Source organism: Meriones unguiculatus, chromosome 4 (assembly GCF_030254825.1).
Source record: "Meriones unguiculatus strain TT.TT164.6M chromosome 4, Bangor_MerUng_6.1, whole genome shotgun sequence".
Lineage (NCBI taxonomy): Eukaryota > Metazoa > Chordata > Mammalia > Rodentia > Muridae > Meriones > Meriones unguiculatus.
The window spans coordinates 36687255-36715246 of record NC_083352.1 but is presented as its reverse complement, the minus strand read 5'-3'; the positions used below and the strand labels follow the sequence as shown (position 1 = coordinate 36715246).

Sequence of the window (27992 nt, the reverse complement as noted above, 5' to 3'; positions counted from 1 at the left end):
GTCTCTCTTGATTCGACTCCCTGTGACAGGCTTGGGAAAGCGAAAGTACATGTTGATGACTGGCCAGCAGAGCCAAAGTTCCTACTGCTATTGCCCCAGCAATACCAGCTCCCAACAGAGTGGAGCAAAGGTAGGCGTGGATGGCTTTTCCTGTTGTAGCCTGGGGTCCGTGTTAAAGGTGCTCGCCTCGGAAGGGGAAGTGCATTTAGTTAATCTATTTGTGCATGCCCTCCAGGTAGTCTCGGGGGCCATAAAGTATTGCTGTTAATGAGAAGAATTGATCTGGAGAATGAAGTAACAAGCTTTGGAGGAAGGCGAGGCTTCTAAGTCAGAAGTCCTGGGTGACAGGTATGGCTCAGCTCCCTGAAAGCCTCCCCCCACCCCCCTTAGTCTGTTCCCAGTTATAATTGTATTTACCTGCTGGAAGATCAATGGCTTGGTTGGTTCCTAGCCCTATGTAGTAAGGGTTTGAGGGTTCAGGCACAGCCAGATATCCTGAGCACTTTCTGGCTGGGAGTGATTAAGCAAATTGGGAACCTTATCAAGGGTAGAGAATATAGAAGGAGGAATTCTAGCACCAGTGCTGGTGGGGACTAGGGCAGTAATGGTTTTTGTACCAGACGGAGCCAGCCTTGTAGGAAGAATCATTGTTGGGTTGGGTCTTTCCCCTTGGGATGGGTAGAAAATATCTTTGGGGGCTCATTGGTCTGGAGGCCCAAGAAAGTGGCCTCTTTTTGACAGTAAATTTATCCCCTGGGTTTCTTTTGGTAGCAAAATAGAATATTATTTCCCAGGTCCTTCCAGGGCCCCATGGAATATAGTCATTCCTATGTTGTCTCTAATCTCTTAGTCTTATGACTATGGAATTATACCTCCCTATTGTGAAGTTCTGGGGAGGGACCTCTTTTTCTACGTACATGTAGTTTTCGGCATGCTCTCAATAGGCCTCAGTTTCACAACCCCAATTGTTACAATAGAAATTCCCCAGATGACCTGGCCCCTGACAGTGTGGGGTCTTGTTTGTGGGGAATGCATAGAACGCGATTTGCTGGATCTCTCTCTCTCAAAAATAAGTCCTCACAACCATCCCTTCTGTAGTTTAACCAAACTCCAAAAGTGGTCATACATGGCACTGGGGTTGCTCATCCTTAGTTGAATTGACTATTACTTCTCTGGGTCTGTGATTCTTAATTCTCAAGTCCAGATACGGGGGCGGTGAGGGTTATAGTTTCCCGTGAGCATACTAAAAGAAAGAACAAAGATGAGCCTAGTGTTGTGGGTTAATGATCTTGAGTCAGTCTTATTTTTAAGGGGTCTGATGTCCAAGTCTATATAACATCTTCCTCAGTAGTCGGATGCATCCGAAGGATGACACCAGCCACTTTCTAGCAGTACAGTCACAGGCTTGGCAGGCTTCCTGCAAAGCCTGAAGAACTTGAGAGCGGAGACAATGCACAGCTGCCTGAGGGACCTCTCTGAGTTCGGGGAGGATGGGAAACGGTCTCCCAAATCTAACTTCAAAAGAAACACACTAGACTCTGGGCTTTGCAAATAGGAACAGGTTGACCCAATTTTTTGACAGGTTCCAGGACCAATTTGGCCAGAGTCCCCTTAAAGGTTTTATTTATCCTTATTACCTTTCTACCCGATCTGAGCTCTGTGGCCTATATGCACAATGTAATTTCCAATTAATATTGAAAAGCTTTATCAGATTTTTGAGACACTGGGAAAGTAGGACGGTAGTTAAAATGCTTGTCACACAAGCGTGCTTGAGGACCACAATAGGCATTCCCAGAACCCAGGTAAGTGGGAAATGGTGGAAGGAGCTTGCCTTATCATCCTAGGGTGCAGAAGATGGAGATGAGACACCCAGAGCAGGCTGGCCAGCAAGGCTAGAGTAATAATAAGTTCCAGGTTCAGCTGAGGGATCCTGCTTGATTGAATGAAGCATAGAACAATCAAGGAAAATACCCCAAATCCAAATCAATTTCAGGCCCCAATACATATGTGTACATATGTGCATACATCCACCCCTAATATACACTCACATATACATGCCAAAACATAGACTTGAAAAAGAAAAATAATAATTATTTAAAGCCACTTGCTAGTCAACCAATATTATAGCTAACCGAATATCTGTAAAGAATTATAGATTATATAGAGTATAAAAATATAATTATATAATTTTATATAATAAAAATATAGGTTATAGAGGAAGCATATTTTACTTATCTAGTGATATAAGTTGCTCAGCGAGCATGTCCGTTCCACTCCACCAATCCATTACACAGCTAATCAGGGCTTCTTATTGCACAGCAAATCAATTCCAGCTACGGCTGAGAGAGATTGGTGTTCCCCAAGACGAGTCTCAAACATGGAAACTCTCATTGGCCTTAATAACAGACTCAGAATCAAACTGCTTCATGCTCATATCTCCTTGGCCAAAGCTAGTCAGAGAGCCAAGCCCAGAGTCAGTGTAGGAGAGGGCCACGCAATGACTCGTCCTTCAGAGACTAGTAAGAGCAGTGCTCCACCATGGAATGGTGACCACAGAGTTATAATACAAAAACGCAGAGCATTCTGATGTCAAAGAACTCACAGGGAAGAACCCTTGCTAGTATGATTAGTGTTTTGTTGGCTTCTGGGTGGGAAAATGTAGAGAGCAATTGTTTGCTAAGGACAACCTCTTGTTCATGATGTTGGACTGAGGTCGTTACCACTGGAAGAGGGCAATCATGAGCCCAGTAGCCACAGGTGATAGCCAACTGGGCCCCAGGAATGGCATCTTGCACAATACACACTTCTTGCTTTCAGTTTAATCGTCCATTCACCTTCTTCACTTTCACTTCACCCCCAGGGGTTGTTTTATTATTAGCTGACAAAAGAAACCATTGTAGTAACTTGTGGTGAGTCCTTAGGCACCAAACCAGGTACTTAAGGTTTCAAAACAAGGAAATCCAGTTAGGTACTCTCTCCACGTCTTGTATACTTTGTTATATTTTTACTACATATTATGTCATTGCATGTCTGCAATGAAAAGAAAAATGAGATCATTCCCCCACAGTCACATTTTTTTTTAATTAACTGGAGTCCTCAAAGCTAATTAAGGAGGAAAGAGTTTATTGGGCTCTTCTCTGCCCTAATCTGCATGATGCCTAATTTGTAATTTATGGATTCTGTGGAAAACTGGGCTGGCTTGAGCAAGAAGGGCTCTTTGTGACAGCCAGTGCTACAACTCCCTCCCTCCCTCCCTCCCTCCCTCCCCCCTTTACTCGCTTTTTTTTTTTCCTCATTGTTTCTGAGTGTTTCCTTATTGCATTTGGGACAAGACCTCCTCCTGACTGGGAGATGTCCTCAACTCTTCCTGCTGGAAAACTGGATGCCCATTTTGACCAAGAGATTAAGTTGAACAACGTTACTCACTTCACAAGGTTGCAAAGAAAACGAATCAAGGTAAGTGAATGACTTTCACTTTGTTAAGGAACGTCCTGGTTTTCCCCCAACCCTTGATCCTGCTGTCCTTATGCAACTCCCAGCTCCCCCCTTCACTCTCACCCACAGTCCCAAGCCTTAGGCCACTCTTGAAATCTGACAGTTTTGCGAGGCTCTTCCACCACAGAGGGCTTGGCTCCAAAGCCAGGAACTAATTGACTTCCAGAGTTCTGCCAGCAGACAGCTGCGGGTTGCTCTCCTTACACTTCTCCCTGAAGTACAATTTGTAACCATTTCAATGAATTCCAGGAGGTCCTTAAAAAGAAAAAGAAAATCCCAAAGGTAACGGCTTAAAAACAATTTAACAATTTTGCTGAAAATATCCCGCATTTCACTAAATAGACTTTCTCCTTTCCTACCTCCCCACCCCCACCTCTTTCTTTCTTTCTTTCTTTCTTTTTTTTTTTTTTTATCTCAACTTAGGTTTCACTTTCAGGCTTGAAGGAAATGTCTGATTTTAAAAAGTCCGAAGACTAAGGAGATGAAGGATCTCTGGCTGAATAGATTCAGAATGACTTTGGCTTCTAATGTTAATCCAGCTGTCCCCCACCTGGAGAGTAAAACTGAATCCTGCAAGAAAAGAGGGTACAGGTATGAGGGGAGAAACGTACCATAATTCCAAGTGCAAATTTAGCAACAAAATATGACTTCTGTGATAAGACGTTAATTTTATTCCGCAACTAAACAAACAAACAAACAAACAAACAAAAAACAAAACAACAACAACAAAAAAACTTTCTCTGTAGACTTCTGTTCTTGGAAAGATAGATAAAGAAGTCTTCCTAAGTGATTTTGTAAAAGCCTTTAAAAAGGGGTGAGGGTGGCTCTGAGTGGGGAGCAAGAGGCAGACATGACCAAAATGTGTGTTTCGATGTAGTATATAGTATAAAATTATCAAGAATAAGTAAGAAGATCATAACAAATATTAACTAAAACACCTTCTATAATTGCACCTTTGCCTTAAAGAAACAAACTCTCAGAAGGTTAAAAACTCCTTCCTGTTTAGCTGGCTAGAGAGGAGGAGCTAGCATTCTGTAATGTTCTTGAGAAAGAAAGAATCCTCAGATGTTTGCTGGAACTGCCGATTTGCTTTCTCTAACAGAATTGAAAAGGATGGTCAGAAAGGAGGGCAGGCTCAGGAGGAGGCTCAGAAAGTTACACAGGAAGGGCAGAAAACAAGGCTGAACAATTGTGGACTAGTTTGGGGGAAATAGTCAGCCTTCAACATATGGAAGTTGTAGTAAGTTATGATATGATTATGGGTTGACATGTCTCGGCATCTATGTGCCTGTGCAGTAACTTAAAAAACGATATTGCAATGTTCATAAACCAAATTATAAATCATGGGTAACTGGAGGAATTCTCCATAGTCCTTGCCTTAGTCATAATACAATGCAGGCTCTCTTGAATGAAGAAATGTAATTCTATTTACCTTCTAAATGCTTCCTCCAACGCAAGCTCGTCTCCCTCCCTCTCCTCCCCTGCCTTTCCTTAAGAAGCAGTCGGTAGCAATGTTTTCTTCATTCTCATTTTATACTTCAACTGAATTTTTTGTTTGTTTGATTGAAATGTGTGCTTGCATATGTCAAACTACTTTTTCCTTCTGTCCTAGTTGTTCAGCTGACTGTGGAGTTTGGAGTTCAACACATAATATCTTAAATGTTTTTGAAAGCTTCCCTTTATTATCTATGCATTACATATTAACTCATGTTATTGCCAAAAAAGTGTTTTGTTTTGTTTTGTTTTTTAATGAAAAAGGATCTCTTTTCTTTGGAAATAATTGATGATGATAATGATCACTTTACGAAATGTTCAGAATTTGTGCCTTCCCCCTCCCTTTCTCTTTTTTTCATGTGTGTGTATGTGGTCACCATTCTGATTTTTTTCTCTCAAGGCATGGTTTCTTTGGCTGCCCTGGACTCACTTTGCAGACAAGGCTGGCCTTGCACTCACCTCTATCCTCCTGCCTTTGCCTCCCTGTGTGCTGGGATTAAAGGTGTTTAATGGGATTAAACCATGCCTGGCTGTGGTCACCATTCTGAATTCCCTAGTATTCTATTCCCACGATTTGTTTTATTTTTACACATCCTTCTTGCTTTGTTAGCATTTTGTGGATTTTTTTTTCTTCCTCTTCCAATGAAGTATGTTTTCAGATTGGGACTGTCTTTCAGTTATTCGTGTACACAGCTTATAAATGCATTGGTCCTCAGTAATTCTGACTTTTATTTACAGCTTTTCCGGAGGGGTAGATGTTGCCTGAACAAGTAGTAGATTACCTTGCAGGGATTCACCCACGATCTGGTAAGCAGACATGAGAAAACCTCACAGCACTAGGAGAAAAACGTGTTGATTGTCTGTGTCTTATTCTGTAAAGTGTTTTGTAATGCAAACTTCATGATAGGTTCATCTGTACAGAAAGAAACAGTAAGTATCATTTGATCACTGGGGGTCATGAACCATATCTTTTGTGAGAAAGGGGAAGCTATTGTATGAACCACCCATGACAGGTAAATTACAAAACTAATGCACTGAATAAAGACAGCCATAGATAGATGGGAATGAATGAGATTTCATCCTCTGTGTTTTCAAGAACAGTCTGTAGAGACAGCAGTGCTTGCTTCCGGGAGTAAGGGTAGCAGTTTACTGGGAACAGAGGAATTCTTTGGATTTGAGTTACACAGCTTCATGCATTTGCCAAAAGTCAGAGAATATATACATAACATGCCTTTTATTATTATGTGTGATTTTATAGTGGATAACAAATTTTGTATAAAAAATACTGAAGCTAGAGATGAGAAAGTAATCTATTCGGGGGGAGACTGAAACTTGCAGGACATGAGCTGATGATGGAGGTGTTCAGATCATGTGTCATAACACAAGCACAGTCATTGCACAATTCTTTGAATTGTCTAGAGTATTTAAGAATAACTTTTTTGCTTCTCTTTTTTCTTGTTTTGTTTTGAGACAAGGACTCACTGTGTAGCTTTAGCTAGCCTGGAAATTGCCATGTAGGCTAGTCTGGCCTCAAGCTCACAAAGATCCAACTGCCTCTGCTTCCCAAGAGCTGCTGGGGCTAAAGATAGGTGCTACCATGTTTGGCCCCTTTTAATAATTTTTATTCAAAAATTTGAGAATGTGTTGACTATAGGATATTCATACACTGGAATATTTTATATCAATAAAATGACCAATGTTAAGACATGAGAAGATGTGGATAAATCTTGCAAACTTCATACAGAGAAAAAAAAAGATAGATCACAAAAGGATATCTGGCTTAGCCGTGGGGATATCTTCTAAGGCCACAGAGAGCGCCTGAGAGCATCAGGAATGTCCAACCCTACATATACCAATTCACCTGTACACACATGCCTGTGATTAAATTTAAAATACAAATTAGGCATAGCAAGAAGCTAGCAATAATTAATTATAAACCCAATTCTGACATTATAATCTGGTAAAAATTATGACACCCCCGAAATGCCTCCATTCCTCATTGCACTATAAACTGTAATAATATTTTATATAATGTCTGCCACAAGTAATTGAAACTGTAGAATATAAACTGTGCTAATGAGGGGCTGCTGTAATGCAAGATTTTGTTAATACTTATGACATAAAAACTTACTACACTGTAGGAATTAACAGTGTTTGTGTTTAGGAAGAATGAAGAATTGATGGAGAGGTGTGAGGGGGGCTTTCCTAAGCATTGGAGTCTTTTTTTTTATTTGAGTAGTGAGTCCACTGACACATCCATGTATTAAAATTCAATAACTTGTCATTTATGATTTGTACACTGTTTTGTATACATTTAAAATTTAATTGTTAAAATAAAAACTAATCAGGGTAGGACTGGTGTGCAAAGCTAAGTTTATATCTAAGAACATGAAATAAAGAGATAGAAAAATAAAAATGCAAAACTTGATATGGGGACTGGATTATACAGAACAACCAATATCTGCTTGAAAGTGATTCCAAAGGAGAGAATTTAGGAAGTGTAAGAAATGAAATTGTCATAGAAAAAGAAGTTATAAAAGTTGAGGAAGGCATGCAATTTTGGACTGAAACAAGCAAAATCAAGCAATAGAGACATCTCACAGGAAAGACATAACTGGAAGAATTCTTGTGAAATTTTGCATTATCACATTTCAAGAGAAGACATTAAAAGGTATAAAGAGAAACTGCTAAGAAAACGAAACTTTATATAAAGGAAGAGAATGGAGTATGCAGGAGGAGGGTGCTTTCATGATTTTGTATGAAATATTTTTTAAATTTATTTTTACAAGCGTTTTTTTTTCCCTGTGTGGGAGCATGTGTACTTTGCATGTGCCTTAATAACATGGAGGCCTGAATAGAATGCAGATTCCCTAGAACTGGAGTTACAATGATGCGAGTCACCATGTGGGTGCTGAGAATAGAATCCTGATCCTTTGCAAGAGTAGAAAGTACTTTTAGTTGCTAAGCCTTCTCTATAACCTCATGATGTGAATTTGAGGTTGATATTTCTATATGATGAAATAATAATGAACCGCATTATTTGTTTAAATAATACATGCTAATAAAAATAATATAAAGTGTCGCTTTCTTAGCAGTTTCAAATAACTCATGTATCAAAATTATTGAAGACATAAACTGGGAGGTGGTGGCTTGCACCTTAAATCCTAGCACTCAGGAGGCAGAGGCAGGTGGATCTCTGTGAGTTTGAAGTTAGCTTGGTCTACATAGTGAGTTCTAGGACAACCAGGTTACAAAGAGAAAACCTGTCTCAAAAAACCAAAGCAAAGCAAACCAAAATAAGTAGTTAAATAGATAGACAGACAGACAGATAGATAGATAGATAGATAGATAGATAGATAGATAGATAGATAGATAGATACAATAAGAGTAAAGATCAAACTTTGAAAGACCTTTAGGGGTTGTCAGTAATGTACAAGCAGACTCTTCAACTTATTTATTTTCATTCTTTTTTTATATTTTTTATTATTAGTTATTAGTTACATTTTATTAACTCTCTATCCCAGCTGTATCCCGCTCCTTCATTCCCTCCCAATCCCACCCTCTCTCCCTCATCTCCTCCCTGCCCCTTTCCAAGTCCATTGATTGGGGAGGACCTCCTCCCCTCCCATCTGACTCTGTTTTATCAGGTATCTTCAGGACTGGCTGCAAAGTCCTCCTCTGTGGCCTAGCAGGACTGCTCCTCCCTTGGGGGTGGGGAGTTCAAAGAGCCTACCATTGAGTTCCTGTCAGAAATAGTCCCTGTTCCCCTTACTATGGGAAACCAATTTGTTACTGAGCTACCACAGGCTTTATTCAAGCAGAGGTTCTAGGTTATATCCATACATGGTTCTTGGTGGAATATCAGTCTCAGAAAAGACCCTGTGCCCAGATATATTTGGTCCTTGTGGAGCTCCTATGCTCTCCATGTCATACTAACTCCCTCTTCTTTCATATGATTCCCTCCACTCTACTGAAGGTTTGGTTATGAGTCTTAGTATCTGTTTTGATACACTGCTAGGTAGAGTCTTTCAGAGGCCCTTTGCAGTAGGCTCCTGTCCTGTTACTTGTTTTCTTCTACGTCCAATGCACATCCCATTTGTCTTTCTAAGTGAGGATTGATCATCTTACCCTGGGTCCTCTTTCTTGTTTATCTTCTTTAGGTGTATAGATTTCATTATGTTTATCATATCTTATCTGTCTATATAAGTGAGTATATACCATGTGTGTCTTTCTCCTTCTGGGATACCTCACTCAGAATGATCTTTGCTAGATCTCACCATTTGCCTGCAAATTGCATGATTTCCTTGTTTTTGATTGCTGAGTAGCATTCCATTGTGTAAAAATATGACAATTTCTGTATCCATTCCTTAGTTGATGGGCATCTGGGTTGTTTCCAGGTTCTGGCTATTACAAATAAAGCTTCTACAAACATGGTTGAGCAAAGGTGCTTATTGTGTACCTGAACAAATTTTGGGTATATGCCTAGGAGTGGTATAGCTGGGTCTTGAGGAAGCAGTATTCCTAATTGTCTGAGAAAGCACCATTCCAAAATGGAGGAGGGTTCCACTTTCTCCAGAACCTCTCCAGCATGTGTTGTCATTTGAATTTTTGATTTTAGACATTTTGATGGGTGTAAGGTGAAATCTCAGGGTCGTTTTGATTTGCATCTCCCTGATGGCTAAGGATGTTGAACATCTCTTTAAGTGTTTCTCTGCCATTCTATATTCCTCTACAGAGAATTCTCTTGTTTAGCTTCGTGCCCCATTTTTTAAATTGGATTACTTGATTTATTACTTTTTAACTTCTTTAGTTCTTTATATATTCTGGATATCAGCCCTCTGTCAGATATAGGGTTGGTGAAGATCTTTTCCCAGTCTGTAGGCTGTCATTTTGTTCTGATGACAGTGTCTTTTGCTTTACAGAAGCTTTTCAGTTTCATGAGGTTCCATTTATTGATTGTTGCTCTTACAGCCTGTGCGGTTGGTGCTCTGTTCAGGAAGTTGTCTTCTGTGCTAGGCTCTTCCCCACTTTTTTTTTCTAACAGGTGTAGTGTGTCTGGTTTTATGTTGAGGTCTTTAATCCATTTGGACTTTAGTTTTGTGCAGGGTGATAAATATTGAACTATTTTTATTTTTCTGCATGTAGAAATCCAGTTGGACCAGCACCATTTGTTGAAGATGCTGTCTTTTTTTTCCATTGAATGGTTTTGGCTTCTTTGTCAAAAATCAAGTATTCATAGGTGTGTGGGTTTACTTCTGGGTCTTCTATTTGGTTCCATTGATCCTCCTTTTTGTTTCTATGCCAATACTATGCAGTTTTTATTACTATTGCTCTGTAGTACAGCTTGAGATCAGGGATGGAGATACCTCCAGGTGATCTGTTCTTGTACAGGATCGTTTTGGAGATTCTGCGTTTTTTGTTTCTCCATATGAAGCTGAGAATCTTTCTTTCAAGGTCTGTAAAGAATTGAGTTGGTATTTTGATGGGAATTGCACTGAATCTGTAGATTGTTTTTGGCAGAATTGCCGTTTTTACTATGTTAATCCTACCGATCCATGAGCATGGGATTTCTTCCAACTTTTGATGTCTTCCTCAATTTCTTTCTTCAGAGACTTGAAGTTTTTTTTAAATAGCTCTTTCACATGCTTGGTTAGAGTCACACCAATGTGCTTTATGTTATTAGTGGCTATTGTGAAGGGTGTCGTTTCCCTGATTTCTTTCTCAACCCTTTTTACTTGGGTATACAGGAGGGTTTCTGGTTTTTTTTGTTTTGTTTTGTTTTGTTTTTGTTTTTTCTTTTTGAGTTAATTTTGCTGAAGATGTTTATCAGCTGAAAAAGTTTTCTGGTTGAATTTTTGGGGTTGCTCATGTATACTATCATCTGCGAACAGTGACACTTTGATCTCTTCCTTTCCAATTTGTATCCCCTTGATCTCCTTTAGTTGTCTTATTGCTTTAGCTAAGACTTCAAGTACTATGTTGAAGAGATACAGAGAGAGCGAGCAGCCTGGTCTTGTCCCTGATTTCAGTGGGGTTGATTTAAGTTTCTCTCCATTGAGTTTGATGTTGGCTATAGGCTTGCTGTATATTGCCTTTACTATGTTTAGGTATGCGCCTTGTATCCCTGATCTCTCCAAGACTTTAAACATGAATGTGTGTTGGACTTTGTCAAATGATTTTTCAGCATCTAATGAGATGATCATGTGTTTTTTCTCCTTCAGTTTGTTCATGAGGTGGATTACATTGATGGATTTCCATATGTTGAACCACCCTTGCATGCCTGGGATGAAGCCTACTTGGTCATGGTGGATGATATCTTTGATGTGTTCTTGAATTTGGTTTGCAAGTATTTTATTGAGTATTTTTGCATCAATGTTCATAAGAAAGATAAGTCTGAAATTCTCTTTTTTTTTTGTTGGGTCTTTGTGTGGTTTAGGTATCAAGGTGATTGTGGCTTCATAGAATGAATTTGGTAATGTTCCTTTTGTTTCTATTTTGTGGAATAGTTTGGAGAGAATTGAACTTAGCACTTCTTTGAAGGTCTGGTAGAATTCTGCGCTGTAACCATCTGGCCCAGGGCTTTTTTTTTTTTTTGGAAGGGAGACTGTTGATGACTGCTTCTATTTTCTATTTCCTTGGGGGATATAGGACTATTCAATTTTTCTACCGGATATTGACTTAATTTAGGTAGATGGAATCTATCAAGAAAATTGTCCATTTCTTTTAGATTTTTGAATTTTGTGGCATGTAGGCTTTTGTAGTACAACCTAATGATTGTTTGAATTTCCTCACTGTCTGTTGTTATGTCCCCCTTTTCATTTTTGATTTTGCTGATTTGCATAGTTTCTCTCTGCCTTTTAGTTAGTTTGGCTAAGGGTTTGTCTATCTTGTTGATTTTTCTCAAAGAACCAGCTCTTGGTTTCATTGATTCTTTGAATAGTTTTATTTGTTTCTAATTGATTGATTTCTGCCCTGAGTTTCATTATTTCCAGCCGTCTGCTCCTCTTGGGTGTATTTGCTTCTTTTTTTTCTAGGGCTTTCAGTTGGGCCTTTAAGTTCCTTGTATGAGATGTCACAAATTTCTTCTTGAAGGTGCTTAGTGCTATGAATTTTCCTCTGAGCATTGCTTTCATTGTGTCCCACAAATTAGGGTATGTGTACCTTAATTTTCATTGAATTCTAGGAAGTCTTTAATTTTTTTATTTCTTCCTTAACCCAGCTGTCATTGATCAGCAAGTTGTTCAGTTTCCATGTGCTTGTAGGCTTTTTTCTAATTCCATTGTTGTTGAGGTCCAGCTTTAGTCCATGGTGGTCAGATAGAATACAGTGGATTATTTCAATCTTCTTGTATCTGTTGAAGCTTGTTTTGTGACCAACTATATGGTCTATTTTGGAGAAGGTTCCATGATGTGCTGAAAAGAAGGTATAATCTTTTGAGTTTGGGTGGAAAGTTCTGTAGACATCTATTAGGTCCATTTGATTTAGGAATTCTGTAAGTGCCTTTATTTCCTTCTTAGGCTTCTGTCTAGATGATCTATCCCTTGGTGAAAGTGGGGTGTTGAAATCTCCCACTATTAAGGTGTTGGGATTGATGTGTGATTTAAGTTTTACTAATGTTTCATTTATGAATGTAGGCACTCTTGTATTTGGTGCATAGATGTTCAGAATTGTGATGTCCTCTTGGTGGATTTTTCCTTTGATAAGAATGTAGTGCCCCTCCACATCTTTTTTGATTAATTTTTGTTGAAAGTCTATTTTATTAGATATTAGGATAGCTACCCCAGCTTGTCTTCTGGGTCAGTTTGCTTAAAAGACATTTTCCAGCCTTTACTCTGAGGTAGTGTTTATCTTTGTTGCAGAGGTGCATTTCTTGGATGCAGCAGAATGTTGGATCCTTTTCCCACACCCTTTCTGTTAATCTGTGTCTTTTTATTGAAGAGTTGAGTCTATTGAGGTTGATAGATAATAGTGACCAATGAACATTAGTTCCTTTTATATTGGTGTCGGTGGTCTTACTGTGTTTCATTGCTTGTTTTCTTTTAATTTTTGTTGGGATATTACCTGTATGCTATTTTTTCTTGGGTGAAGTTGTTTTCATTGGATTGGAGTTTTTCTTCTAGTATCTTCTGTAGGGCTGGTTTGCTGTGTAGATATTGCATAAATTTAGTTTTGTCATGGAACGTTTTGTTTTCTCCATCTATGTTGATTGAAAGCTTTCCATGGTATAGTAGTCTGGGGTGGTATCTGTGGTTTCTTAGAGTCTGCATGATACCTGCCCAGGCCCTTCTGGCTTTCATAGTTTCTGATGAGAAGTCCGGTGTGATTCTGATAGGTCTACCTTCATACGTTACTTAACCTTTTTCCCTTGCTGCTTTTAATATCTTTTCTTTGTTCTGTAGACTTAGTGTTTTGACTATGATGTGACGTGATGTGTTTCTTTTCTGGTCTAGTCTATTTGGTGTTCTGTAGGTGTCTTGTATATTTATGGACATCTCTTTCTTTAAGTTGGGAAAAATTTTCTTCTATGATTTTCTTAAAAATATTTTCTGGACCTTGGAGCCTGGAGTCTTCTTTTTCATCGATTCCTATCATTCTTAGATTTTGTCTTTTCATGGCATCCTTGATTTCTTGGATATTTTGTGTTTGGGACCTTTCTGATTTTACTTTTTCTTTGACAGAAGTATTAATTTCTGCCACTGTATCTTCAGCTCCAGAGATTCTCTCTTCCATCTCTTGTATTCTATTGGTGATGCTTACCTTTGTGGTTCTTGATCTTTTCTCCAAGTTCTCCATCTCCAGGGTTTTCTCAGTTTGTCTTTTCTTTATTGATTCTAATTCTGTTTTCATGCCTTGTACTATTTCCTTCATCTGTTTGAATGTGGATTCCTGTCTCTCTCTATGATGGTTTCTATTTTTTTGTTCATTTCCTCTCTATATGCCACTAATTGTGCCTCTATTTGTTTGGCTATGTTTGCCTGTGTTTCTTTAAGAATTTTGTCCATTTCCTCTTTCTTTGCCCTCAATTGATTGTCCAAATCTTTGATAGATTTGTTCATTTCCTCTTTAACTGTCTGAATTTGCATGGCTGTTGCTCTAAGAGAATTGCTTGTTTCCTCTTGATGAGCTTCAAATAATTGGGTAAGCATAGATTTAAAGTCATTTTCCTGTGCTTCTGATGAATTGCAGTATCCATCAATTTTGGGGGTTGCTGGTGAAGTCATGATGTCCTGATTTATGTTGGATGTGTTCTTTCACCTACCCCTGGCCATTGGCTTATCTGAAACCTTCCCTGTTTGTTTCTGGATTCTGCAGTTCAGACTGGTACTGTTTCTCTCTGGCATCTGGAGAGTTCTTCAGGAAGCTGAGAGAGGTCCCGTGGCTTCAGTGTGTGCATTGATGCATTAGCCCAATCTGTGGGAAGAAAGTATGTGGGCGCAAAAGGGCAAATGCAGGCTTTTGTGCAGGCGTGTGTGTGTGTGTGTGTGTGTGTGTGTGTGTGTGTAAGTGTGCGTGGAAGTATATCTCAAGGGACAGAGTGATAGAGAATGTTGAACCCTTGAGTGTGTGGGAGGGGCTCTGCCTTGCAGGCTTCTAGAGGGTTATTTGTGCATGCGCTGTATATGTAGTAGGGGCTGGTGATGGTCGAGGTGCAATTTCCGGCATTATTTGCCTTAACTCCTCAGTTGTACCCACAGAGCAGGGGCTTCAATGTCCCAAGTGACCCTCTGTTTCCCACAGTGGGTATGTGGGTGAGAGGGGTCTGATGCCTGGCTTCTATTTCAGAAAGACCCTGGATCTGGGGCTCTGCAGACACTCAAGGGTGCACTCACTCTCAAGCAGGTCACATTGGCATGGATTGGAGTATCTGGGCTCTCTGCTCTCTGGTTTGACCCTGCTTGGTCTTATACAGGAGGACTGAGGTGCTCTGCCAGCTCAGTGCTGCTGCAGCCACCATGTTAGGAAGTCCAGCTACAGCTGGAGACTGGGATGCTGGTCCAGATGCCTTCTGGGAAGTCCTGGGTGCCCTCCACTGTGTTCTCCAGGCCTGGGAGGCCCAGCGCCTGGTATGCCTAGCTTGTATGGTGGGACTGCTGGGCTTTGGTGGGTATATAGTGTATTATCTGTCACTGAGGGTTTGGGTGGGCTGTGCAGTCAGTGGCTGAGCGACCCTGCAGGGCCAGTATGGTGGCTAGCAGACCTGGAACCCTGGGAGGATGGTGCCGCGGGTCTGGGACTCGGAGACTGGTACAGATGGGAGTTGCTGCTAAGGGGTTAGGAGCTCCGTTTCAGCGGCTACAGACCCCAGGCAGGAGCTTTGAGCTGGCTGTGCTGAGGAGAAGGGAGAAAGGGGAGTGCCGGGAGATCAAAGGAACGCTTCTCTCCTTCCCCAAACAAGTCCACGGGTGACCTGAGACCAAAGTTCTCACCTCGTGCAATGTTCCCTGTCATTTAGAAAGCCTTTCCATCATTTCCCTGGCTTCAGAAGTCCTTCCACTCACCAACTCAGGCGTTCAGCCCTTCCACAGCTCAGAAACTGTGTGTGCTAGTCGCCACCTTGGCTCTGCTCCCCCTTATTTTCATTCTTAAGCCAAATACTACTGAAAAATTACCCAAGGGCATCTCATAATCCAGAACTTTTGGTTTTTAAAGTAAAATTGAGAACAGTTTGAAAGGACACTGGCCTCTGCAGATAATCTTGTCGCTGTTCAGGAACAATGCAGGCTGTCACAATCTGTGAGAGGAACCACCTGCAAGCCATGCCCAACTAGCGTGAATGAAAGAGAGAAGCTTTCAACTCCTCCTGAGTCTTCATGAAGTTCCTTAATCTTCAAATGCTCTACTTTAGTGCTTTTGCTGCTGTCATCTTGTCTAGTGGGTAGCTGAGAGTATCTTGTGATAAGTTTGGGTTTTTCATTGTAAAGTGAAATATTACAAGACAGAACATAGTTACAGCTACACACTCTTAACTTCTGGTGTTCTTACTGTGGATGAATAATGGTTACATTGCTTAAGGCTGAGTACGATAGGTCACCTCAATTTACTTCCTTTGATCTTCACAGTTACCTTTGGAGGATTTCACTTAGATCTGAGAAGTGAAAATTTGCCAAGAGCTACAACACAGAAGCCCCATGCTCAGAATGTCAGTCATGTTATTGCAGATCTACTCTCCACACCATGTTCCACTGATTCTTCAATGAATACTGACTGATATAAGCATAGAATTGTGAATGAGATTTCTTAACATTGGCCTTTTCCAATTACCATAAAGGTTTCAGGCCCCCAGCCCTAACATTTCTACTGTAGCAACGTCATCTGATGCTGTACTAACAGTTACAGGAAAGTAAGGGTGAAGAGATTGGTCAAACCGACCAAAGGGAAGAGCTCACATTTACTGTGCTACAAAGTAAGGCACTGAGAAACTCCACATAGTTGGTTGATCAAGAAATATAGGTTTTTGTACAGTCTTTTAAATTATAAATGCAATACTATATTAGATGAAGCTGAACATAACTATTTTAAAAAAAAACCAGCAAAGAAAATGAGAGAACAGTATAGGACAAAATAGCCTCGGGTCAGTAACTCCATGGGTGAGCCCAAAGGAGGTCAAATACATTAGACAAAGAAAAACAAAAATCACGTGTTCTTGTGTGAAAGATGAACTTCTAGAATTACAGATCAGTGGTTAGCAGAGGTTCAGAAGAGTGCAAGGAGGTGGAGGAGAGGGAAGGTGGCTAGCAAATACAAGGGTGCAGCTGAAAAAGAACTACTCAGATAACTATGGTTAAAAATTATTAAGTATATTTCAAGATAGCTAGTGTAAAGGATTTAGAATGTTCTGAACGTAAGAAATTGATAAGTATCTGTACTGACAAACATGGAAATCGCTCTGGTGAGCTCATGAATCACATACATGCTGAACTATCACTGTACTCCGGAAGTATGTGTAATTATTATGTTCATAAAAAATAATTTCAAGAGGAGATTTTTTTTTCTGGAGTAGGCTGACTTGTAGATAGCTTTAAAAATAGTAAATAGATCAATAGATGAAAATAAAACAAGCAGAGTTGTGAGGGAACGGCTTGACTGGGTTCCTTATCTTTAGGGTGTGATGAAGAAATGAAGACGTATATCTGTAGATCACTTGGCTTCATAGTGCTATTTGAATTATTTCCGCTTGGTGCATTACTTGAATGCAATGTAACTGTGTGGTGTAAAATTTATTAACAGATTTTGTATAGACTGGGTGATACATTTTAAAAGAATACAACAAGGGATATAGAAGCATGGTAATAGCCTTACTTTTTATCTTTCTTTTACAGGGCAGAATCATGAAACACCGTTCATCTTACCTAATATCCACTGTTGCGGGACTTTTGTCCCTATGGATTCTCTGTGCATCTTCCACAAACCGATGCACTGTGAGACACGAAGTAGCTGACTGCAGCCATTTGAAGCTAACACACATACCTGATGACCTTCCCGCTAACATAACAGTGTTAAATCTTACCCACAATCAACTCAGAGGGTTACCACCTGCCAACTTTACAAGATACCGCCACCTTGCTATCTTGGATGCAGGATTTAACTCCATTTCAAAACTGGAACCAGAACTGTGCCAAATACTCCTTTTGTTGAGAGTCTTGAACCTGCAACACAACGAGCTATCTCAGATTTCTGATAAGACTTTTGTCTTCTGCACAAACCTGCTAGAACTCCATCTGATGTCTAACTCAATACACAAGATTAAAGGCAACCCTTTCAAAAACCAGAAGGTAAGAGGAGGATGTTCATTAGGTCCTAAGAAATGCAAATATTACTGAAGTCATCTGAAGTTAGGTTTTCAGGTTACTCACTCGTCGAAGTCTTCACAGCTATCAAGGTAAGAGAATAAGGGCAGGGCCACCCTCTTTGCGACTGCTGGTGTCCACCTGTGCAAACGTGGGTATCGTGACATGAATCTGTTTTGGAATGACAGTCTTAAATTAATCTGAACACTATGAAATCTACTTCTCTTGAATTGTTTCATTTGAAAGAGGATTAAAGAGAGACATCCTGGGCAGAAATGTTTCTGACTATCCCATAAGTTACCCCCCAAAAATAAAATTGTGGTGCTAAATTTAGGATGTTGAGCAGTAAAATACATAGGGAGCCCAAACTCTGACTTCAATAAAAGTAACAAGTTGATACAGTGGTAGAGCAGACTGTTTGACTAAACTATTACCTACTCTTTGGAGTTTAAGAAATCTTAAAACATTACCTTTTTAATGGTTTCTGCTTTTTTTTCTTTTAACATTTGCTCAAATTTTAAATCCATGAAAAGCATGTTATTAGCCAGTAATTCCAGTAAAACTTAAGTGCTTTATTTAAACCCAAACCATTTGAAAAGTCAATTTATTTTCTTTATTTTCTGGCCTCAAACAAAATATGGAGACTTATTCCTTCTCAGATACCAAAGGCATAATGTACAGATTTAAATGTGCTGTGAAGCATTGGTAAAGGTAACATGATATGTTGGCCAGTCTCTGAGCCTTCTTAATTATGGTGTGCAGGAAATACCTTGCAATGCCAAGATCACAAAATCTGATCAGAAAAATTACTAGAAAAACACATTTTTTTTCTTCTTAATGCATAAACGAAAGTCTTGTTTTCTTTGATAGACATTCCTTTTGACTTCTCCCTAACAGACATCAGGGTCTCTTCCTTTTTGCCTAAATCTGAAGCTTACAGCTAGACTGGTACCCTGGCTTTTGTAAGCATCCTGCTCCCTCTTTGAAAATGTTCCCTGAGCCTTAGCTGTAGGGACTGAGTTTTTTGGAAGGAATATTTTCTTCTTTTCTTCTGTAACTAGTTTCCAAAGTTCATGCATCATATTGTGTTTACCAAGCCACCCTGTTATCCCTTATAACATAAATAAATGATTATAAATAAGTAAATAACCAGTTGTCCTTATATCATCAATAACAAGCTTAGGTCCTTTATTATGGTGAAAGAAATAAGATGATTCACAAAGAAACTAAATTCTTGAAACAATGGTGAGATTTTTTTTTGGTTTTTGCTTAAAAGTTTTTTAATTGAAATTGAATTATAACACACACACACACACACACACACACATGCACACACCAGCCCCAAATTTCTACCCTCAAGCCCTTCCCAGCTACCTTCCCTCAAATCCCTGCTATGTCCCACCCCAATGCATAGCCTCTTTTTCTTTGATTAATGTTGTATGTGTGCACAAATGTATATAAGTACAACCTTCTGAATCTGTTTTTGTTCTTTGTGTGCATAGGGTTTCAAGGCTGACCTCTCTACACTGGGCAACCCTTTAAGGGGGCTCATCCCTGGGAGGGGCTAAATTTCTTCTCCCAGCAGCCATTAGTAGCCTGTAGTTCCTTGTCTTAGGGATGAACCTCCTCGAAACCTTCCCCGTCCATGTAACATGTCTGTTGATAACTGCCATTTTCCTCATCTTGATTATGCAGCCATATCAAGCAGAGAATTTTTCACAGCAGACATCCTGGTACAAGCACTGAGGAAGAGTGGGTGAAAAGAAGTGAGGTATCTTATTGTGACACCTCAAAGATTCACACACTTGGAGGGAGCTGCTTCTGGTGTCGAGACTCTAATTTGTGTGTATCTATTTTTCACTCTCAGAACTTAATCAAATTAGATCTGTCTCACAATGGCTTATCATCTACCAAGTTGGGAACTGAGGTCCAACTGGAAAACCTCCAAGAGCTCCTCTTATCGAATAATAAAATCCTCGCGCTAAGACGGGAAGAACTTGATTTTCTTGGCAATTCTTCTTTACAAAAGTTGGACTTGTCATCAAATTTACTTCAAGAGGTAAGAAGTCAAGGCAAAAAGTATTCACTAGTCTTCCTTCAGTAGGTGTAACCCCTAACTGTGTCACACAGGCTGAAATTTAAGATTTCGAGTAAAGTAAAATTTTTAGTCCGGCCATGTCTTTAAGAAATCCTTCAGGAAGGGGAGAAAGACCTCCTCTATCAGTGGACTGGGGGAGGAGCATGGGTGGAGAAAGGAGAGGGAGGTTGGGAGGGGAAGAGGGAGAGAGCTACAGGGCAGCTACAAAGTGAATAAAACTGTAATTAATAAAAGTAAAAACAGATGCAGAAAAAGAATGAAAATTAAATAAAATCAGTGAGTAAATTAAAAAAATAAATAAATCCTTCAACATCCGCTGCTCAAGGCCACTGATGAGGCTAACTGTAATCCCTGTGCCTTGAAAAACAAAACAAAACAAAGCCCCACTGATTTTAGTTTTCCTAATTTGTGACAATCAAGTTCTTCTTTCTGAGATCTCTCTAAGAATTGAAACACTCTGATAGTTAAGAGCTCAGGAAGCAGGCTCCGTTAGACCACCTCTCTGTAAGTAGGCTTTGTCTTTTAAGAGTCATGTGACCAGGTAGGTTATTCAAGCGGTCTGTGCCCCCAAGTCTGCACTGTACTAACACTATGAGGCAAAATAATTTAATAGTGCATTTGGCATAAAGCGATTCTTAGTATTAAAACATTTCCTGTAATGGAATATTCCTCAGTATCTTGCTTTTTTTGTGACCCATGACCTTCAGCTGACCGATTTATAGACATGGCTGGCTATCTATTTTCGTGGGTATATATTATACCTGTTATGAAATATAATGAGGCAAGGGCCCATGCCAAGGTGTGCCCCCGAGAAATTATGTCATGAAACAGATGTGATTTAAAGGGGGTTTGCTGGGAGAGGAGTAAGGGCCTGGGAAAGAGCAAAGGCAGCTAGGGAGTCATGAGGACAGAGAGAGGGGCAGAGAGGTGGGGAAAGGGGTATTCTAGGACAGAAAGGGAGAGAGAGAATGCTGGGAACAGAGAGAGAGCTGGGATGGTGGGTGGTACTTTTATCAGGGCTCACACACCTATAGCATCTGGCACTTGGCCATGGTAGCAGGGCATGATGTAAACAGTTGCTAGGTCCCTGAGGGCAGGCCAGCAAGATTGCCTGCACGCTGACGATACTTATGAGTTCACTGAGTAGTGCTCATGTGTTTACATGTTTAGGGTTGACCACATGGTATTGGATAACCAATAGCTCATCCCTGGGGAAGATTGGCTGTCTTCCCTCACTAGGCAGAAATTGCCTGGAACTCTTCATCTAGGTCCCAGTGGTTCTCAACCTTCCAAATGCTTCCACCCTTTAATACAGTTCCTCACGTTGTGGTGACTCTCAAACCCCCAAAATTGCTTGAGTTGCTACTTAATAACTCTAATTTTGTTACTGTTATGAATCATAATGTAAATACTTTTTTTTGAGATAGAGGTTGCGAGCCACAGATTGAAACCCACTGATCTAGGATATTTTATAAGCTCTGAGAATATGGGAAGTTCTTAACTAAGTTTGAAAAAGCTATTTTGTCAAAGCAGATACTAAGACTCATAACCAAACCTTCAGCAGAGTGCAGGGAATCATATGAAAGAAGGGGAGTTAGTATGATGGGGAAAGGATAGGAGCTCCACAAGGACCAAATATGTCTGGGCACAGGGTTCTTTTCCAAGACTGATACTCCACCAAGGACCATGTATGGATATAACCTAGAACCTCTGCTCAGATGTAGCCCGTGGTAGCTCAGTAACCAATTGGTTTCCCATAGTGAGGGGAACAGGGACTATCTCTGACAGGAACTCAATGGCAGGCTCTTTGACCTCCCCACACCCCAAAGGAGGAGCAGTCCTGCTAGGTCACAGAGGAGGACTTAGCAGCCAGTCCTGAAGATACCTGATAAAACAGAGTCAGATGGAAGGGGAGGAGGTCCTCCCCAATCAGTGGACTTGGAAAGGGGCAGGGAGGAGATGAGAGAGGGAGGGTGGGATTGGGAGGGAATGAGGGAGCAGGATATAGCTGGGATACAGAGTTAATAAGATGTAACTAATAATACAAATTTTAAAATAAAAATAAATAAATAAAAGAAAAAAAAGCTATTTTGAAGATAAAAAGGATTATGAAGAAACTTATCCTGAAATAATAACAAAATGATTTGTGTATGTTACTCTTCTTTATTTTTAAAATACATTTTTTTTTCTGTTTAGAACATGTATTGCCATAATCTTATAAAATACATAAACAATGAGGGTTAATAAAAGTCACTTAAAAGTCTGCCATCAAAACCCAAACATGGCTACTCTTTGTGTATACATATTGACATCTCTTCTCCAACTTACTACAAGAAAGCCAACAACAGCTTAAGCTCAGAACAACTTAACTCTACCAACTCTGTGGAAAGACCATCTGTATAATTTTGTGCACATCCTCTTCTTAATCAACTTATTCTTTTTACACAGGAGTAAATTGAGACAAAGAAGAGCATGTGAGGGAGGGGCCTTTCTGATACGCCACCCGACACTACGCTTCCCATAGCTGTGCATTGAACAGCTCCCACACAATTAATAATTAAAAAGAAAAAGCTTTCGAGGCTGCAAACAATGCTACAAGGCAAATTTACCACAGTTTAATAGCTACCTGCTTTGCATACAATAAAGCAGCCCTGCGCCATGGCACACACCTGTAATCCCAGCCCTGTGGGAAGCAGAGGCAGGTGAATCATTTTGAGTTCCAGGCTAGCCTGTTTTATAAAGCAAGTCCAGGAAAGCCAAGGCTACACAGAGAAACCCTGTCTTAAAAAAAAAAAAAAAAAAAAAAAAAACCCAAAACAAAACAATAAAACCCATTAAAGCAATACCTCCTTTTACATTCCTAGCTCGCCCGCTTCCCTTTTAGCCCAAACTTATTAAAGCACATATAAGAAATCCCAGCCCCTTTGCTCTCTCCCTGAGTGCCAGTGCTCAGGTTTGGCTACTGCCCTCTCTGGAGTCCCAGATCAGCTGAGACTTCTGATAACAGAGCCCAAGTCAGTGGAAGGAAGCTGAAAACATCGCCATGAAATAAGACCTGTGTAGAAAGACAAAACCGGAGAAGAGAAAATACCTGTCACTGGTCACCGAAAGCACTCACCAAAACACACTCAGGTTCTATTTTTCACGCAGAGTTTACTGAACGCAACTGGATTCAGTGTGATTTAGGCAGAATGTCAGGAGTCAGAGCCACGCTTGGGAGGTCGGGGGTGGGGGGGAGCTGTGGGTGGGTGTTAATAGCCACTGGGTGAAGAAGGGATTAGGAGGGACAGAGTGGGCTACCCAGCCCAAGTCACAACGTAAAAGGGGAGAGGGGGACTGAGCGGAGAAGCACGTAAGTCCTACCGAGCCTGTTACATCCGGTTTGTTATTGTTGTCTGTTTTGAATCTTCAGTTTTCTCCAGGGTGTTTTCATGCAATCCGCAAATTAATTGCCTTCCTTTTGAACAACGCCCAACTAAACCTCCACCTCACAGAGAAGCTTTGCTGGGAACTGTCAAACACAAGCATCCAGAATCTCTCTCTGGCTAACAACCAGCTGCTAGCAACCAGCCAAAGCACTTTCTCCGGACTGAGGCAGACTAACCTCACCTGGCTCGACCTTTCCTACAACAGCCTGCGCGACATTGGTAACGATTCCTTCTCTTGGCTCCCGCACCTGAAGTACCTGTCTCTGGAGTACAATAATATACAGTGTTTGTCGCCTCGCTCTCTTTATGGACTTTCCAACCTGAGGTACCTCAGTTTGAAGCGAGCATTTACTAAGCAAAGTATTTCACTTGCTTCACACCCCAAGATTGATGATTTTTCCTTTCAGTGGCTAAAATGTTTGGAATATCTCAACATGGATGATAATAACATTCCAGGCACAAAAAGCAATATGTTCACGGGATTAGTGAGTCTGAAGTACCTAAGTCTTTCCAAAACGTTCACAAATCTGCAAACTTTAACAAATGAAACATTTTTGTCACTTGCTCATTCTCCTTTGCTCGTGCTCAATTTAACGAAAAATCACATCTCAAAAATAGCAAGTGGTACGTTCTCTTGGTTGGGCCAACTCCGGATACTTGACCTTGGCCTTAATGAAATTGAGCAAGAACTCACGGGACAGGAGTGGAGAGGTCTGAGAAATATATTTGAGATCTACCTGTCCTATAACAAATACCTCCAACTGACTAGTAATTCCTTTACTTTGGTCCCCAGCCTCCAAAGACTGATGCTCAGGAGAGTGGCCCTCAAAAATGTGGCCATCTCCCCTTCTCCTTTCTGCCCTCTTCACAACTTGACAATTCTGGACTTAAGCAACAACAACATAGCCAACATAAATGAGGACTTGTTGGAGGGTCTTGAGAAGCTAGAAATTCTGGATTTTCAGCACAACAACTTAGCAAGGCTCTGGAAACATGCAAATCCTGGTGGTCCCATTAATTTCCTGAAAGGTCTGTCTCACCTCCACATCCTCAATTTAGAGTCCAACGGCTTAGATGAAATCCCAGTCGAGGTGTTCAAAAACTTGTTTGAGCTAAAGAGCATCAACCTAGGACTGAATAATTTAAACATCCTTCTACCATCTATTTTTGATGACCAGACGTCTCTGAGGTCATTGAACCTTCAGAAGAACCTCATAACGTCCGTCCAGAAGGATGTTTTTGGGCCAGCTTTTCAGAACCTGAGCACTTTAGACATGAGCTTTAATCCATTCGACTGTACCTGTGAAAGTATTTCCTGGTTTGTCAACTGGGTCAATCAGACCCACACGAATATCTCCCAGCTGTCGGCACATTACCTCTGCAACACTCCACGTCAATATCACGGCTTCCCAGTGAGGCTTTTTGATACGTCATCCTGTAAAGACAGTGCCCCCTTTGAACTCCTTTTCATAATTAGTACCAGCGTGCTGGTGATTTTCATACTTACGTCCCTGCTCGTTCACCTGGAGGGCTGGAGGATATCTTTTTACTGGAATGTTTCAGTGCATCGAATTCTTGGTTTCAAGGAAATAGATGCACAGCCAGAGCAGTTTGAATATACAGCATACATAATCCATGCCCATAAAGACAGAGACTGGGTCTGGGAACATTTCTCCCCAATGGAGGAACAAGACCAATCTCTCAAATTTTGCCTGGAAGAAAGGGATTTTGAAGCAGGTGTTCTTGGACTTGAAGCAATTGTCAATAGCATTAAGAGAAGTAGAAAAATCATTTTTGTTATAACACATCACCTACTAAAAGACCCTCTATGCAGAAGGTAGGTAAATTTTGCAGATGTTTATATCATTACTTGTTTGTTTTGTTTTTTTTCCAAATGAGCTTTTCAAATTGCTGCATTCACGATTCACAAAAATTTTAACAAAATTGGGGAGGGTAAATTTTAATTTTTAGTGAAAGTACAAAATAAATTCCACAAATAATTTCAGATGGCTAAACTTTTCACTTTTTAACAACTATATGTTAATATAACTATTCATTTTAATATTTCACTTAGATTCAAGGTTCACCATGCGGTTCAGCAAGCCATTGAGCAAAACCTGGATTCAATCATATTGATTTTTCTTCAGGATATTCCAGATTATAAACTAAACCATGCTCTCTGCTTGCGAAGAGGAATGTTTAAATCTCGTTGCATCTTAAACTGGCCAGTTCAGAAAGAACGAATAAATGCCTTTCATCATAAATTGCAAGTAGCACTTGGGTCACGGAATTCAGCACATTAAATTTATTTGGAGATTAAGTTGGTAAAGGGATGGATACAATTTACAAGGGTCCACCATAAATCTGAGTTTTACTTGAAAGTTTTGTTATCTGTTTATATGTATAGATGATGATATTATTTCATAACTGAATCTCAGTTTTGAAACATTTTTGCTTATTTCAGGCTTCTTATCCGTAACTGGTTTATTCATTCCAAATAAATTCATGGGCAGTTAAGGGCATCCTTTGTTAATGAATTCCCAATTGATCTCTGAAGTGTATGACAACTCCAAAGCGTTTAAAGGGCTTTAAAAATATTCTTTATATAAATAAAACTCAGAATTTTATAGATATAATTTTAAAAAATTGAGTCCTTAGGGTGCAGCTCATGCTGGCCTGGAAATTAGTATTTCAAAGAATGTGGTCTTGAACTCACAGAGATCTACCTGCCTCTGTCTCCAGAGTGATGCTTTTAAAGGCAAGAAGCACTACACCCAGCTACATAAGCTTTTATAATGCTCATTTTTGAGACATTTATAGGATAAAAGATAATTGCTTTTATTGGTATAAGGGTACTTGAAGGGTAGCAAGAATAAAATATTTTAAAAGTGAGATTTTGGTGTGTTTTTTTTTTCAGTTGAAAAGCTTTGTATTTAATTTTGATGTTGGTTTTGATAAATGTGGAGTCGCTTTTAAATCTGCATGCCCAAGAGCAGAATATCTTCATAATCTTCATAGTTTCACAGGCCCCAGACCTATACACAGCTGACTCCATGATGGAAGTACCATTTAGGTCATAAAACTCAGCACACAGACAGCACCGCCAGCCAAGATGAAAACAAAGATCTAATTCATCAAAGTCCATAGTTCTGGGAAAGTCTCCAAATGTACTAACCTTGCTTTTTTGGCTTCTGTAGTTCTGCTTCTGGCTGTCTGTTTTTGTTAACCGAAATATGTCAACACGAATTTGTGTGTGTGTGTGTGTGTGTGTGCATGCTTAAAAGATCAACCTGAGAAAATCTTGGGCCTACACTGGGATCCCAAACACCCAATGTGGTTGCTGAATGGCTAATAAAGACTTTCTGTTGTCCTAAACCCATGTCTGAGCAGTCTTTTCTGGTGGATACCCCACAAAAATAGATGACTTTTATTACTTGATAAAATAGATATTCAAATGAATACTTGTATTTTCCTAGCATTTATGTGTCTTCTGCAGGAGAATTTAATTAAATTTCTTAACTGCATTATAGAAAGCTTTACTTCTTGAACACTGGTTAATGGAAACCATTAACCAGTCTTTGTGGAAAACAGCATTTCTCTCTCCTGGTCACAGACCTGGGAGGTGGCTTTGGCAGAATCACTTGGTCTCAAGGGTATTCTTTGGAATAATTTTTTTCCATAATATTTTTATTGGCTATTTGGAAATTTCACAGCATGAACCCTGATCACACTCCTTTCTCAGTCCTCCCCAGTCTGTTCCCTGACCCTTGACCTGTCCTTAGGAAAAAAAAAAAAAAAAGGAAAGAAAGAAACAAGTTCAATTTGTGTTGCCCCATGTACTTACTGAAGCATGATCAAACTCCCGATGGCTAGCCCCTTCAAGAAAACTGAGTCCATCCCCACCTGCATCTCTGCCAGAAGCTATCAACTGTGAAGAGCTACACTTCAGCATTCTTTTTATAATTTTTTTAAAGTTCTCTTTAGTGGCTTTCTGTCTAGGCTGATATTATAATACCATGAGATGATGCAGAATGGGTCACTTAGCCCCTAGTTAAAACACTGTTATATTATGCTTTATCTTTAATAAAACAAAGCTTCTAGTTTTGTTTTATGATTAAGAAGAATCAACATATTAGAAGTACACATAAAAAGCCTTTTCTTGCTCAGGTATTGAAAGATAAAAAAAAAATGTGTAAGTTAAAATCCTGAGGCCTTCTCCACTGTGAGGTTCCGCTCTTTCTTTTATTTTTTTGAAGATTGACTTATTATGTATATAGTGTTTTGCCTGCACGTATGGCTGCACGCCAGAAGGGGGCACCAGATTCATTACAGATGGTTATGGTCCAACATGTGGTTGCTGGGAATTGGACTCAGGACCTTTGGAAGAGCAGCCAGTGCTCTTAACCTCTGAGCCATCTCTTCAAGCTTCTCTTTGTTTTCTCAAACCATACTCTTTAGGATGAATTGACTTTGGAAACCCCACATGCAATATATAATCAATGGTGGTCAGGAGAGAGGTGAACAGGTGGAAGAAGGTTATAAATCTGTGCTACGATTAGGAGGGAAGCTTCCTGAGGGAGACAAGACAAGAGGACTGGGAAATATGCTCCTTGCTGAGGACAGAGTACTAAAGGTACTTGTGATTTTTCCATGTGGAAGCTTTACTTATTCTCCTCCGTATGTCTTAGT

The 27992-nt window shown here is 40.0% G+C and overlaps 1 protein-coding gene across 4 annotated transcripts; it reads left to right on the top strand.

Moving 5' to 3' along the window:
- Positions 1-113: 113 nt before the first annotated feature.
- Positions 114-26678, top strand: Tlr3 (toll like receptor 3). 4 transcript variants are annotated; one of them, XM_060381669.1, is made up of 9 exons: positions 114-130; positions 236-348; positions 3333-3456; positions 3932-4086; positions 5728-5796; positions 17310-17762; positions 19645-19836; positions 23288-25140; positions 25378-26678. In XM_060381669.1, exons 6-9 carry the CDS (start codon positions 17319-17321, stop codon positions 25604-25606), a joined length of 2718 nt encoding a protein of 905 aa, XP_060237652.1. In that variant the 5' UTR covers positions 114-130; positions 236-348; positions 3333-3456; positions 3932-4086; positions 5728-5796; positions 17310-17318; the 3' UTR covers positions 25607-26678. The 4 variants fall into 4 exon arrangements, with proteins under 4 accessions (XP_060237652.1, XP_060237653.1, XP_021508379.1 ...); XM_060381670.1 differs by lacking the exon at positions 114-130 and adding an exon at positions 3565-3777 and having other exon boundaries at positions 179-348; positions 3919-4086; XM_021652704.2 differs by lacking the exon at positions 114-130 and having other exon boundaries at positions 179-348.
- Positions 26679-27992: the final 1314 nt, after the last annotated feature.

Bases quoted from the DNA above. Each gene is read 5' to 3' on its own strand.
- Tlr3 (XM_060381669.1), top strand. From the start codon at position 17,319: ATGAAACACCGTTCATCTTACCTAATATCCACTGTTGCGGGACTTTTG. The intron at 19,837-23,287 runs GTAAGAAGTCAA...TTGAATCTTCAG, and splicing joins CATCAAATTTACTTCAAGAG to TTTTCTCCAGGGTGTTTTCA. The intron at 25,141-25,377 runs GTAGGTAAATTT...TATTTCACTTAG, and splicing joins AAAGACCCTCTATGCAGAAG to ATTCAAGGTTCACCATGCGG.